Source organism: Hemibagrus wyckioides, linkage group LG06 (assembly GCF_019097595.1).
Source record: "Hemibagrus wyckioides isolate EC202008001 linkage group LG06, SWU_Hwy_1.0, whole genome shotgun sequence".
In the NCBI taxonomy this organism is placed as follows: domain Eukaryota; kingdom Metazoa; phylum Chordata; class Actinopteri; order Siluriformes; family Bagridae; genus Hemibagrus; species Hemibagrus wyckioides.
This window is the reverse complement of record NC_080715.1, coordinates 4,585,857-4,598,120: the sequence shown is the minus strand read 5'-3', so window position 1 is coordinate 4,598,120 and position 12,264 is coordinate 4,585,857. Positions and strand designations below refer to the sequence as shown.

The window sequence follows — 12,264 nt, the reverse complement described above, 5'->3', positions numbered from 1 at the left end:
GGTTAATGTGTGTGTATGGGGGTATGGGTTAATGTGTGTGTATGGGGGTATGTGTTAATGTGTGTGTATGAGGGTATGGGTTAATGTGTGTGTATGGGGGTATGGGTTAATGTGTGTGGGGGGTATGTGTTAATGTGTGTGTATGGGGGTATGGGTTAATGTATGTGGGGGGTATGTGTTAATGTGTGTGTATGGGGGTATGGGTTAATGTGTGTGTATGGGGGTATGGGTTAATGTGTGTGTATGGGGGTATGGGTTAATGTGTGTGGGTGGTATGTGTTAATGTGTGTGTATGGGGGTATGGGTTAATGTGTGTGTATGGGGGTATGGGTTAATGTGTGTGGGTGGTATGTGTTAATGTGTGTGTATGGGGGTATGGGGGTATGGGTTAATGTGTGTGTATGGGGGGTATGGGTTAATGTGTGTGTCTGAGGGGTATGGGTTCATGTGTGTGTATGGGGGTATGGGTTAATGTGTGTGGGGGTATGTGTTAATGTGTGTGTATGGGGGTATGGGTTAATGTGTGTATAGGGGGGTATGGGTTAATGTGTAATGTGTGTATAGGGGGTATGGGTTAATGTGTAATGTGTGTATAGGGGGGTATGGGTTAATGTGTAATGTGTGTGTAGGGGGTATGGGTTAATGTGTAATGTGTGTGTAGGGGGGTATGGGTTAATGTGTAATGTGTGTATAGGGGGGTATGGGTTAATGTGTAATGTGTGTGTAGGGGGTATGGGTTAATGTGTAATGTGTGTATAGGGGGGTATGGGTTAATGTGTAATGTGTGTATAGGGGGGTATGGGTTAATGTGTAATGTGTGTGTAGGGAGTTATGGGTTAATGTGTAATGTGTGTGTAGGGGGTATGGGTTAATGTGTAATGTGTGTATAGGGGGGTATGGGTTAATGTGTAATGTGTGTATAGGGGGGTATGGGTTAATGTGTAATGTGTGTATAGGGGGGTATGGGTTAATGTGTAATGTGTGTGTAGGGGGTATGGGTTAATGTGTAATGTGTGTATGGGGGGTATGGGTTAATGTGTGTATAGGGGGGTATGGGTTAATGTGTGTATAGGGGGGTATGGGTTAATGTGTAATGTGTGTGTAGGGGGGTATGGGTTAATGTGTGTGTAGGGGGGTATGGGTTAATGTGTAATGTGTGTATAGGGGGGTATGGGTTAATGTGTGTATAGGAGGGTATGGGTTAATGTGTAATGTGTGTATGGGAGGTATGGGTTAATGTGTAATGTGTGTATAGGGGGGTATGGGTTAATGTGTAATGTGTGTATAGGGGGTATGGGTTAATGTGTAATGTGTGTGTAGGGGGTATGGGTTAATGTGTAATGTGTGTGTAGGGGGTATGGGTTAATGTGTAATGTGTGTGTAGGGGGTATGGGTTAATGTGTAATGTGTGTGTAGGGGGGTATGGGTTAATGTGTGTATAGGAGGGTATGGGTTAATGTGTAATGTGTGTATGGGGGGTATGGGTTAATGTGTAATGTGTGTGTAGGGGGTATGGGTTAATGTGTAATGTGTGTGTAGGGGGGTATGGGTTAATGTGTGTATAGGGGGGTATGGGTTAATGTGTAATGTGTGTGTAGGGGGTATGGGTTAATGTGTGTGTAGGAGGGTATGGGTTAATGTGTAATGTGTGTGTAGGAGGGTATGGGTTAATGTGTAATGTGTGTATAGGGGGGTATGGGTTAATGTGTAATGTGTGTGTCGGGGGGTATGGGTTAATGTGTGTGTAGGGGGGTATGGGTTAATGTGTAATGTGTGTGTAGGGGGGTTGGGGTTAATGTGTAATGTGTGTGTAGGGGGTATGGGTTAATGTGTAAAGTCAGTGTACGGCGTATGGGTTAATGTGGAATGAGTGTGTAGGGGGTATGGGTTAATGTGTAATGTGTGTGTAGGGGGGTATGGGTTAATGTGTAATGTGTGTGTAGGGGGGTATGGGTTATGTGTATGTGTGTGTAGGGGGTATGGGTTAATGTGTTATGGTGTGTATGGGGGGTATGGGTTAATGTGTGTGTAGGGGGTATGGGTTAATGTGTAATGTGTGTGTAGGGGGTATGGGTTAATGTGTAATGTGTGTATAGGGGGGTATGGGATAATGTGTAATGTGTGTATAGGGGGGTATGGGTTAATGTGTTATGTGTGTATGGGGGGTATGGGTTAATGTGTGTGTAGGGGGTTATGGGTTAATGTGTAATGTGTGTGTAGGAGGGTATGGGTTAATGTGTAATGTGTGTGTAGGGGGTATGGGTTAATGTGTGTGTGGAGGGGGGTTGATGTGTGTGTGTGTGGGGGGGGGGTTAAGGCAAAACCACAAGATCAGGATATAATGTGTGTTTGGATTAAACATGGTGTCTGATAAAAAGTTGAAAAACTCTGAAATTCTGGAGTGGAGTAGTGGGACTATCTCTTTAAGGTTTCAGCGCTGGAAAGGAAAAAAACCCTGAAGTCCACCTCTGATTTATTGTTGCTCCGAGTAGCCAATCATAGATTTCGACGCCAGAGCCTAAATAAGAGCGGCGGAATAATTTGGCGGTATAAAAAGGCTTTTGGAGGAATTGAAGCATGACATCTCGCGCTACCTGTCCGGTGTGCATGGCACACGGTGTTACTGTTACTGCTGCCATACAGAAAACACACCAGTGCACGAATTCCTCCCTGATATCTGACCCGGCTGACCATGCATTTAGCGCAGGTTTTGATTTCGCTGGGCTTCGTGGTGGCTTTCGGCCCGATGGCGCGCACTGACACCGGAGCACCGGAGCACCAGCAGCACCAGCAGCAGCAACACCAGCAGCACCAGCAACAACAACCCACCGCCGTGACGGAGGAGCGCGAGGCGCAGTGTTCAGCGGCCAGCGCGTGCGCTTTCCGCCAGCACAGCAAGCAGCTCCGTCTTCAGGCTATCAAGTCCCAGATCCTGAGTAAACTGCGCCTCAAACACGCTCCCAACGTGAGCCGCGATGTGGTCAAGCAGCTGCTCCCTAAAGCGCCCCCGGTGCAGCAGCTGCTTGACCTGTACGACGTGCTCGGGGACGACGGTAAGCCCGGAACCGCGCTCCAGGAGGAGGAGGAGGACGACGAGGAGCACGCCACTACCGAGACCGTCATGAGCATGGCCGCCGAGCGTAAGTGCGCGCGCTCTCTTCATTAATTAATGAATAACTTAATTACTTTCTCTAATGGGTTTCGTGCCAAAGGAACAGAACTCGCGCACGGCAAAAGTGCACGCGAGAGACGTGAAAAAAATGTACACACAGAAAAGTGACATAAATGTACACACCTGTTTTTTTAGTCATTTTATTTGCTAGGGCTTATAGGGCATATTTTTTTGTGAGCATTTAGTCACATAATCACACGTGGCAAACGTGAAAAATCTTTGAGACATATGTTTCTCAGTGTGGGATCTGTACATTTCTAATTTTGTAGAAAATTAAAAAGAAAAACAGCATCGTTAAGACTATTATACAAATTAATGATGTTAACTGAAAGCTAATGACTTTTTTAAAAAAAAGTTATTCTGTGAGTGGAAAGTTGAGAAAAAAAACTTTAAAAATATTACAAATATTAATGTGTAGATTATTTTTATTAGGCAACCCATGATTTTATATCTATCTATCTATCTATCTATCTATCTATCTATCTATCTATCTATCTATCTATCTATATAAACATATATATTATTATTATTATTATTATCTATACCTGCTTGCAGCTATTTTTACCATCACTTGGTCCTTTAGACTTTTGCACTTGTAGTTAAGTGCATTTTCTTACTCCTCCTATCTCTCAAGCTTTACTTATTTTTATGGAGGTTGAGTCTGCCTTGTAACCTGACAGCAGAAATTCCACTATTATCAAAAGAATGTATCACTATTTTACAATCCAGACTAAAACACGAGACATCCAAGAAGAAAGAATTGAAAAAATGTTGCCATGAGCCTTTTGACTTACAGCTCAGATCTGGAGACGCTGGTGTTTGCCATCTGGCAGCGTTATAACGGAATAAAAGTGAGAGAATACCCCCCCCCAAAAAAAGAAATAAGTCTGTTCAGATAATATAAGAGGTAATAGAGAGTAATAAACCTGCTCAGATAATAAAAGAGGTTATAGAGAGTAATAAATACAGTCATACAGGTGGACTTTTTTATTATTAATATCTACTAATAACGTCTTTGATCATTTTTGTTAGGTTTAATGATGAACACTGGACTCCAGACACACTAAATCTCCTGCCTTATTATTTTTTCCTTACTGTTCTTTTCACTTGTTTCCTGTTGTGTTGTGAACTGTTCCATATGAATGATATGATAGTGCTTTTAACAATGGACCTTGTCTCAAAGCAGCTTTACAGAAATCTAGAAATAGAGAAGGAGAAAAAACTATTATATCCCTAAATGAATGATTCAGAAGAACTCAACCTGCTTATTATTCAAATACCTATTGTGAGAAAGTTAATCGAACAGATCCAAAGTTGTCTTGCACAGATCCCACAACAAGCCCAATTAAATTACTAGTACACCTAAACCTGTTCAATTTCCATCTTATTATTCAGTGTGTAGTTGTGCAGTACCTGTATGTGTTTATTTTCCACACCAACACAATAATATGAACGCTGTAGGTGTGTAAAACAGTTCATTTAACACCCATGGCTTTGACTGTGGTATGAGATATAGTTTCATCCCTTACACATTAGATTCAAATCCCCGTTTTCAGCTGAATGTATAATCTAGTTCTGTTTTTATTAGCTGATTAATTGTCCTCCTGTTCTCTCCCCCTCTCTCTCTCTGTCTCTCTCTCTCTTTTAGCCAACCCAGACGTTCAAGTAGACCAAAAACCAAAGTGCTGTTTTTTCTCCTTCAGCCCGAAGATCCAAGCGAGCCGCATTGTAAAGGCACAGCTCTGGGTACACTTGCGGCCAGCGGAAGAGTCGACGACAGTGTTCTTGCAGATATCGCGACTCATGCCCATCAAAGATGGGAGAAGGCACGTGAGAATACGTTCACTGAAGATCGATGTGGATGCCGGGGTCAGGTCATGGCAGAGCATCGATGTGAAGCAGGTGCTCGCGGTGTGGCTGAGGCAGCCGGAAACAAACTGGGGTATTGAGATCAAGGCATTCGACTCCAAAAGCAACGATCTCGCTATCACCTCTGCAGAGCCTGGAGAAGAGGGACTGGTGAGTGTCTGGCTTAAAGTTTTACTGAATGTACCTCATCAGAAATCCCAATCCTGTCACACAAACAGAAAATCTAATGTGGCTATCATGAAAGTTGCTTATGTTCTTGTGTGCTGTTACACTTGCAATTTCAGGTTAGCAGAAGGTAGTTAATACCCACAAAATATCCAAGATAACTTGACAAAGAAGATTAAAACTAAAGTTTAGATAAGTCTAGAAAGGTTGAGTTGTCCTTGGTTATCTCAGTCACGCCAATGTTTTTTTCCGATCCCAGCTGCCATTCTTGGAGGTCAAAATCTCTGATGTTCCCAAGCGAACCAAGAGAGAATCAGGACTAGACTGCGACGAGAATTCTTCCGAGTCACGCTGCTGCCGCTACCCCCTCACGGTGGACTTTGAAGACTTCGGCTGGGACTGGATTATCGCCCCGAAACGCTACAAGGCCAACTACTGCTCGGGCGAGTGCGACTACGTGCACTTGCAGAAGTACCCGCACACACACTTGGTCAACAAGGCCAACCCACGCGGCACTGCCGGCCCTTGCTGCACACCCACCAAGATGTCTCCCATCAACATGCTCTACTTCAACGGAAAAGAGCAGATCATCTACGGCAAGATCCCCTCCATGGTGGTGGATCGCTGTGGCTGCTCGTGATCGATGCGTCCATGCAAGGACTCGATTCCAAACGTTTCTCTTTGGACTTCTTTGCAACACCTTTCAACCATTATCCATGCTAACACTGTGCAATATGCAATAGAACCAGAATAGCAGCAAGCAAGGAGCCATCCACAGAGCACCGCTTACTCTCACTGACTTCTTTTATTCGTTTACGCTAAATCTGCATCTTGGGGTCAGAGGTCACATGGACGTACTGAAGGAATGTAATGCCGGTTCGACACGGAGAAATGGACAACAAATGTCATTTATACATTGCTCATAGTACAAAAAAAACCCACACACACACGTATTAAACAAACATGCTCAACGATATCCGTTTAGTTCTGTTCTCACTCCAAACAGCTGCAAAACAATCAATTGTTTAAGTAAACTATCCAAGAGCAACAGAGAGGGACTCAAGGACACTTTTGAAAGAAAGAAAGAAAACAAAAAAAGCTTGAAAACTTGTCTAAAGATTTTAGGCAACCTGAAGCAAGTCTTCATTTTTACAATAATCACAACACACCAGTTAATTGTATCTCATTTCACTATTCAACTGCTTGAACCTGCCCTATACACTTGAACTATTATTATTATATAAATAAGCATTACTGGACAGAAGGACTTGAACCAGAGGCACTTTGAATGCAGTCTACATGTTGAAATGTGTTAAAGACAGAGTTGTTTTTTTTTTTTTTTTTTCCAGTAAGTATGTGTGAATGTTAATACCATATCACTTACTCTCTGTCTTCAAACCACAGTTTGCACTATGGCAGACCAATAGAACGAATTGGTTGCTAAAAATAAAAATAAAAAAATGTTGTAAAAACTGATTTTGATATATGTTTGCTAATTGCATTGTATACATGCCATTTTTTTCCTTTAACAATCACATTTTTTTTAACCTCTGTTATAGTTCCATGTATAAGACAACAACATTAGCAAGAAAAACAATTGTACAACATCAAATCTATGTAGCTGTTCATACAAAATAAAGGTGCTTGCTTTATGTTTAGCTGTATTATTTCACAAAACCATACATATGGGATGCTGGGATGCATTAAGGTGTTATAAGTGTGCCTGCAAGTGAGCGTCACATGACATTTGATTACACACTGCACACACAGTCAGATGTGAGACCTTAATAGTGAAAGATGTGATGTCAACCTTGGCATGGGTGAAGACAGAGGGAGCTTTTGGCATGGGAATATAAGAAATTCAAGCTTCACAGATGAACTGGGACTCTATACTGATTCGGTGGGTGTCTTTGAGAAGTTGCATGCTTGGGCTAAACGATGCTTTGGTCTTTCTGAACAGGAAAAAAAAACTTGTTTAATCGTTCTCACGCAAACCCATGCTTTTATAGCTTGTTATTGGACTGAGACTTTCTGTTATGTAAGTCCAACTTAACAACAAAAAAATTGCAGTCAGGCCTTTATAGCCCTGGAGTCCGAGAAAAAGGCCCAGTGCGTGAATGTTTTGACAGCGGGGCTAATTGGAGCAGATCCTCACTTCCGACCAGAAGAGGGCGAACCGAGCACTGCTGAGATCTGCTTCCTTTCCTGCTGTGACCTGGATTCCTGCCGAAGGCAACCAGGTGGGACATGCACAGAAGTGAACAGAGGGTTGTGAGAGATTAAAGATCCTGGAGCGATAACACTGCACTCAACATTTTCTGCTGACATAATACATTTGGATACCACTGTCGTGTCTTTGTTAAGCCTTGTTCTGTTTACGCACAAGCATGAAAGGGTTGGGATTCATTCAAGCTTTTAAATATTTATTCCTGTTTGTTTCCACCTGATTTATATGCAAATAATTCTCAGCTACATAAAGCTCCTTTCTATTAGCTGACAATGGCAGCATTTTACTAGTGTACCGACATTTAACCTTTCTTGTGGACCATATGCCATCGGTAAAATCTCTATTCAGTTCAGTTTCTGCTTTTCGTTCTGCACTGTTTCAGTTCTCTGATGTCTCTCAATAGATACTATGTTGCCAAAAGTTTTGGGACACCCCTCCAAATCACTGAATTCAGGTATTGTGTTTCAGGGGTTGTGCTCGGCCCCTTAGTTCCAGTGAAAGGAACTCTTAACGCTTCAGTTTCATACCAAGATATTTTGGACAATTTCATACTCCCAACTTTGTGGGAACAGTTTGGGGATGACCCCTTCCTGTTCCAACATGACTGTACACCAGTGCACAAAGCAAGGTCCATAAAGACATGGATGAGTGAGTTTGGTGTGGAGGAACTTGACTGGCCTGCACAGAGTCCTGACCTCAACCCCACAGAACACCTATGGGATGAATTAGAGCAGAGACTGCGAGCCAGACCTTCTCGTCCAACATCAGTGCCTGACCACTGATGCCTGATATTTTGGACAATTTCATGCTTTGTGGGAGCAGTTTGGGGATGACCCCTTCCTGTTCCAACATGACAAACCAAGGTCCATAAAGACATGGATGAGTGAGTTTAGTGTGGAGGAACTTGACTGGCCTGCTCAGAGTCCTGACCTCAACCCCATAGAACAGAGTGGAGACTGTAAGCCAGGCCTTGTCCAACATCAGTGCCTGACCTCACAAATGTGCTTCTAGAGGAATGGTCAAAAATTCCCATAAACACTCTCCTAAACCTTGTGGAAAGTCTTCCCACAAGAGTTGAAGCTGTTATAGCTGCAAAGGGCGGGACAACTCCATATTACATTCATGTGCATGGAAAGGCAGACGTCCAAAAACGTTTGATAGTATATAGTGTACTTGTTGGAGTCCAACATGCAGGTTTCTACAACAAATTCCCAATCATGCTTCATTTTCACCAGTGATTGTGGCACAAGCATTTGAGTAGTGCATTAACAATCCATTTACAACTGCAGTTTTATCTGACCATTTAGTCTTCTGTACTTTTTGAAGGTGACACTTTTCAAATTAGCCTTGCCATCCTAACTATCCCCATCTGATTTGTTTTGGCAGCACCAGAGTTGAATGACTACAAGAAGATGAATCATAGATGAGAATGTGATTCAGGATGAGATATGATTGGCTTCTGTCTTTAACATTCAAATCAATCAGATTTAACTTGATTATGGATGTTAAAAATTGGTGGAATCATAATTAGTAATCATGAGGAGTCAATTCTCTTCTGACAATCAGCAGTTGAACTTAAATTCACTGTAACTAGAAGGGCTTTGCAGTCTATAACACTGTGAAGAATGACATTGTGCTGCTGTAATAATATTTTTGTGAGACCAGTAATGATTTCAGAGCAGAGAAAATTGAGAAATCATCACCTGTCATGTCCCCCTCTGGTTCTTACAATCCCCTGTGCAAGAAATTCATAGAAAACAGATGAATACTCTCCATAGAGACTAGGGGATTTGGGCCACTGATGAGAAGATCCTGAGTTTAAATCCCAGCACTGCCAAGCTAACACTGTTACTCTCCTGGAACTGAGAGGGTTATGGGCTTTGTTTAAGGCTGGCTCCAACTTCCTGATAAGCTGGGATGTGCATGGAAAAAAATCCTGCTATTGTACAGTGTATTGTGTTAAGACAGACTTTCTTCTTCTATTCAGTACTATTCCTTGCTTGTTACTGGAGAAGTTTAAGATCCTCAGACCAAACATGGATTCTCTTGAAACTCCAGTGATTTATATTCCTGTTGTCAAGCCCCTCTTAATCAAACCCCTCTTGTGTCACCATCTGCTGGACACTTTTACCTAATAAGGAGAGTATCAACTACAGAAAGATGTTCTAGCAACAAGCAAGGAATATTTTATATTTTAATAGCAAGAAATACATTGTTATTCTGTTTGCATGCACACTGCTTTGTCGTAACTCCAACTCCATGACCAGAATAAGAGGGTTAAGGTTAATTATTGTAAATCAACCCTAACCCTACTGTAACTCGAGTCCAGAATCGGTATGATTGATTTGTTTTTCTTTTGCTTCTTCCTTTCCCCCTCTTGTGACAGTTAAAAACAAGTAGACACCATAAACAAGAACTGCAATGATTTGGTTGAGCGTTGTTACATCTGCCATAGTGAAGGGAGAGGCGTCTGAGTTTTGGCTGCCAGCACATTCCACGGCTCACAGGTGAGGAAGTGAGTGTGAGAAAATGGGAAGGTGGAACGAGTCTTCTGAGCCTTCCCGGGATGGATTGCGGGGAAACGAAATATAGCTGAAGATCCAGGATTTGTCAATATCCATCACGATTTCCAGAATGGGAAAATAGCTTTAAGAAGAGTTAGAGGGAAAGATGAGTGCTCACTTACTCTGACAGATGGAGAAGCATTTGCTTTAATGAGTTAAAGGCATGACACATCTAATTCAGTGCAATAGGACTAGAACAGTTTTATTTTTATTTTGTGTTTGTCAGGCTTCAGTATCAGCACCACTTACCAGAAGCACTGCAACACAAAATGCTTTTTCTTGACAGCATCTCACAAAATGCAGGACAATCAAGTTCTCCCACTCCAGTTTGGTCCAACATCATCTTCAGGGAGCTGACTTTTGTTATGCTGGAACAAGTTAGGGATTATTAGTTACAGTGAAACTGTAAAGTTACAGCATACACTATATTGCCAAAAGTTTTGGGACGTCTGCCTTTCCATGCACATGAATGTAATATGGAGTTACCCCGCCCTTTGCAGCTATAACAGCTTCAACTCTTCTGGGAAGGCTTTCCACAAGGTTTAGGAGTGTGTTTATGGGAATTTTTGACCATTCCTCTAGAAGCACATTTGTGAGGTCAGGCACTGATGTTGGACGAGAAGGTCTGGCTCACAGTCTCCACTCTAATTCATCCCAAAGGTGTTCTACAGGGTTGAGGTCAGGACTCTGTGCAGGCCAGTCAAGTTCCTCCACACCAAACTCACTCATGCATGTCTTTATGGACCTTGTTTTGTGCACTGGTGTGCAGTCATGTTGGAACAAGAAGGGGTCATCCCCAAACTGTTCCCACAAAGAATGAAATTGTCCAAAATGTCTTGGTATGAAGCTGAAGCATTAAGAGTTCCTTTCACTGGAACTAAGGGGCCGAGCCCAACCCCTGAAAAACAACACCTGAATTCGATGATTTGGAGGGGTGTCCCAAAACCTTTGGCAATGTAGTGTACATTCTATACAGTGTGCTTCAAATGTTATGGCAAGAGACAACTTCCACAACTTATGCCTATGGAGTGTAGATAATAATCCGAGAAACAAGGCCATTTGGACTGAGGTAATGATTTAAAAAGTAATATACTGTAAATATTGTTGATATTTTTTTATGCTGTTAAACTGAAGCTAGACCTGGAAGAGACCCCACTTACAATCTGTTAACCACTATTGTAATCATGTCTACTGCCATAGCTTCACTTCTCCTCAGGACCTACTGGATTCTGATCCAGAGTTTGAATCCCAGCTCCACCAAGCTGCCACTGTTGGGCCCCTGAGCAAGGCCCTTAACCCTCAATTGCTCAGTTGATAAGGGTGCCTGCCAAATGCCAGAGATGTAAATGTACTTCTCAAAAACAATTTATTTTTGCTTCAGACTTTACTCTCACCTGGATGCTGTAGATTTGTACCTAAAATCTGTAACTGTAAACATGAACACTGTGCTGCGCTCATCCCAGAACTCGGACATCTTCTACACCTGATTTATAATTAACAGAGTCCAGTCCATTATTCTAAATAAAGGACTTTAGTCCTTTTTTAGGTCTGTTCCGAGTGTTGTCTCGAGTTTGTCCTCACCACCGTCAGCTCTGGCTTGCTCATTTGGGATTTACATCAGGATGTCTGTAAAGCTGCTTTGTGACAATATCTAAAAGAAATAGATAGAGTTTAAAAAAAGATGATGATCCAAACAGCCAAAAAGTCCAGACCAAAACAGAAAACCAATGCTTTGCAATTACATGGTATACGAATTACATGGTAAGACTCAAAAGACCAGTGTTTTAGAAGCTTAAAATATCGCTCACTGTATCCGTCATTTTTTTTTTATTTATTTATTTTTTAATGATCATGTTTTATATTGCAAAAGAAATTTTTCTCGTTTTTTCTCATTTTCATGCATTCTGGAGCCCACTGTACCATACGATTTGCAATGTAGTAATCACCTCTCTAACCAAGGGAGACATGATTTAAGACCCAGCTGAATTTCTCTAGTAGTAAGTTCTGGTCTGATCCAAAGTAAGCAATGAAACGCAATAAAAAACTGTGCGCCTCAGGTCACAGGACACAGACACAAGGCTGCTGATGGCTGGCTGTCAGTGATCCTGATGGATTTAGCCAGTGCGTCCATACCGCTTGTTTTTTCACTTAGCAAGAAAACTGTGTTTCTCTCCCTCTCCCACTCTCCCAACAACATATTGACCCTTGTGAGACCCCTTGATGAATTGCACCATAAAGCTTCCGGATGTTTGTGAATGGGGACGGTG

At 42.2% G+C, this 12,264-nt stretch overlaps 1 protein-coding gene across 1 annotated transcript; it reads left to right on the top strand.

Moving 5' to 3' along the window:
• The first annotated feature begins 2,515 nt into the window (after nt 1-2,515).
• On the top strand, nt 2,516-6,549 carry mstnb (myostatin b). The gene is made up of 3 exons (XM_058390862.1): nt 2,516-3,140; nt 4,821-5,191; nt 5,466-6,549. The coding sequence occupies exons 1-3, from the start codon at nt 2,693-2,695 to the stop codon at nt 5,844-5,846; spliced, it is 1,200 nt and encodes a 399-aa protein (XP_058246845.1). The 5' UTR covers nt 2,516-2,692; the 3' UTR covers nt 5,847-6,549.
• The last annotated feature ends 5,715 nt before the right edge of the window (nt 6,550-12,264 follow it).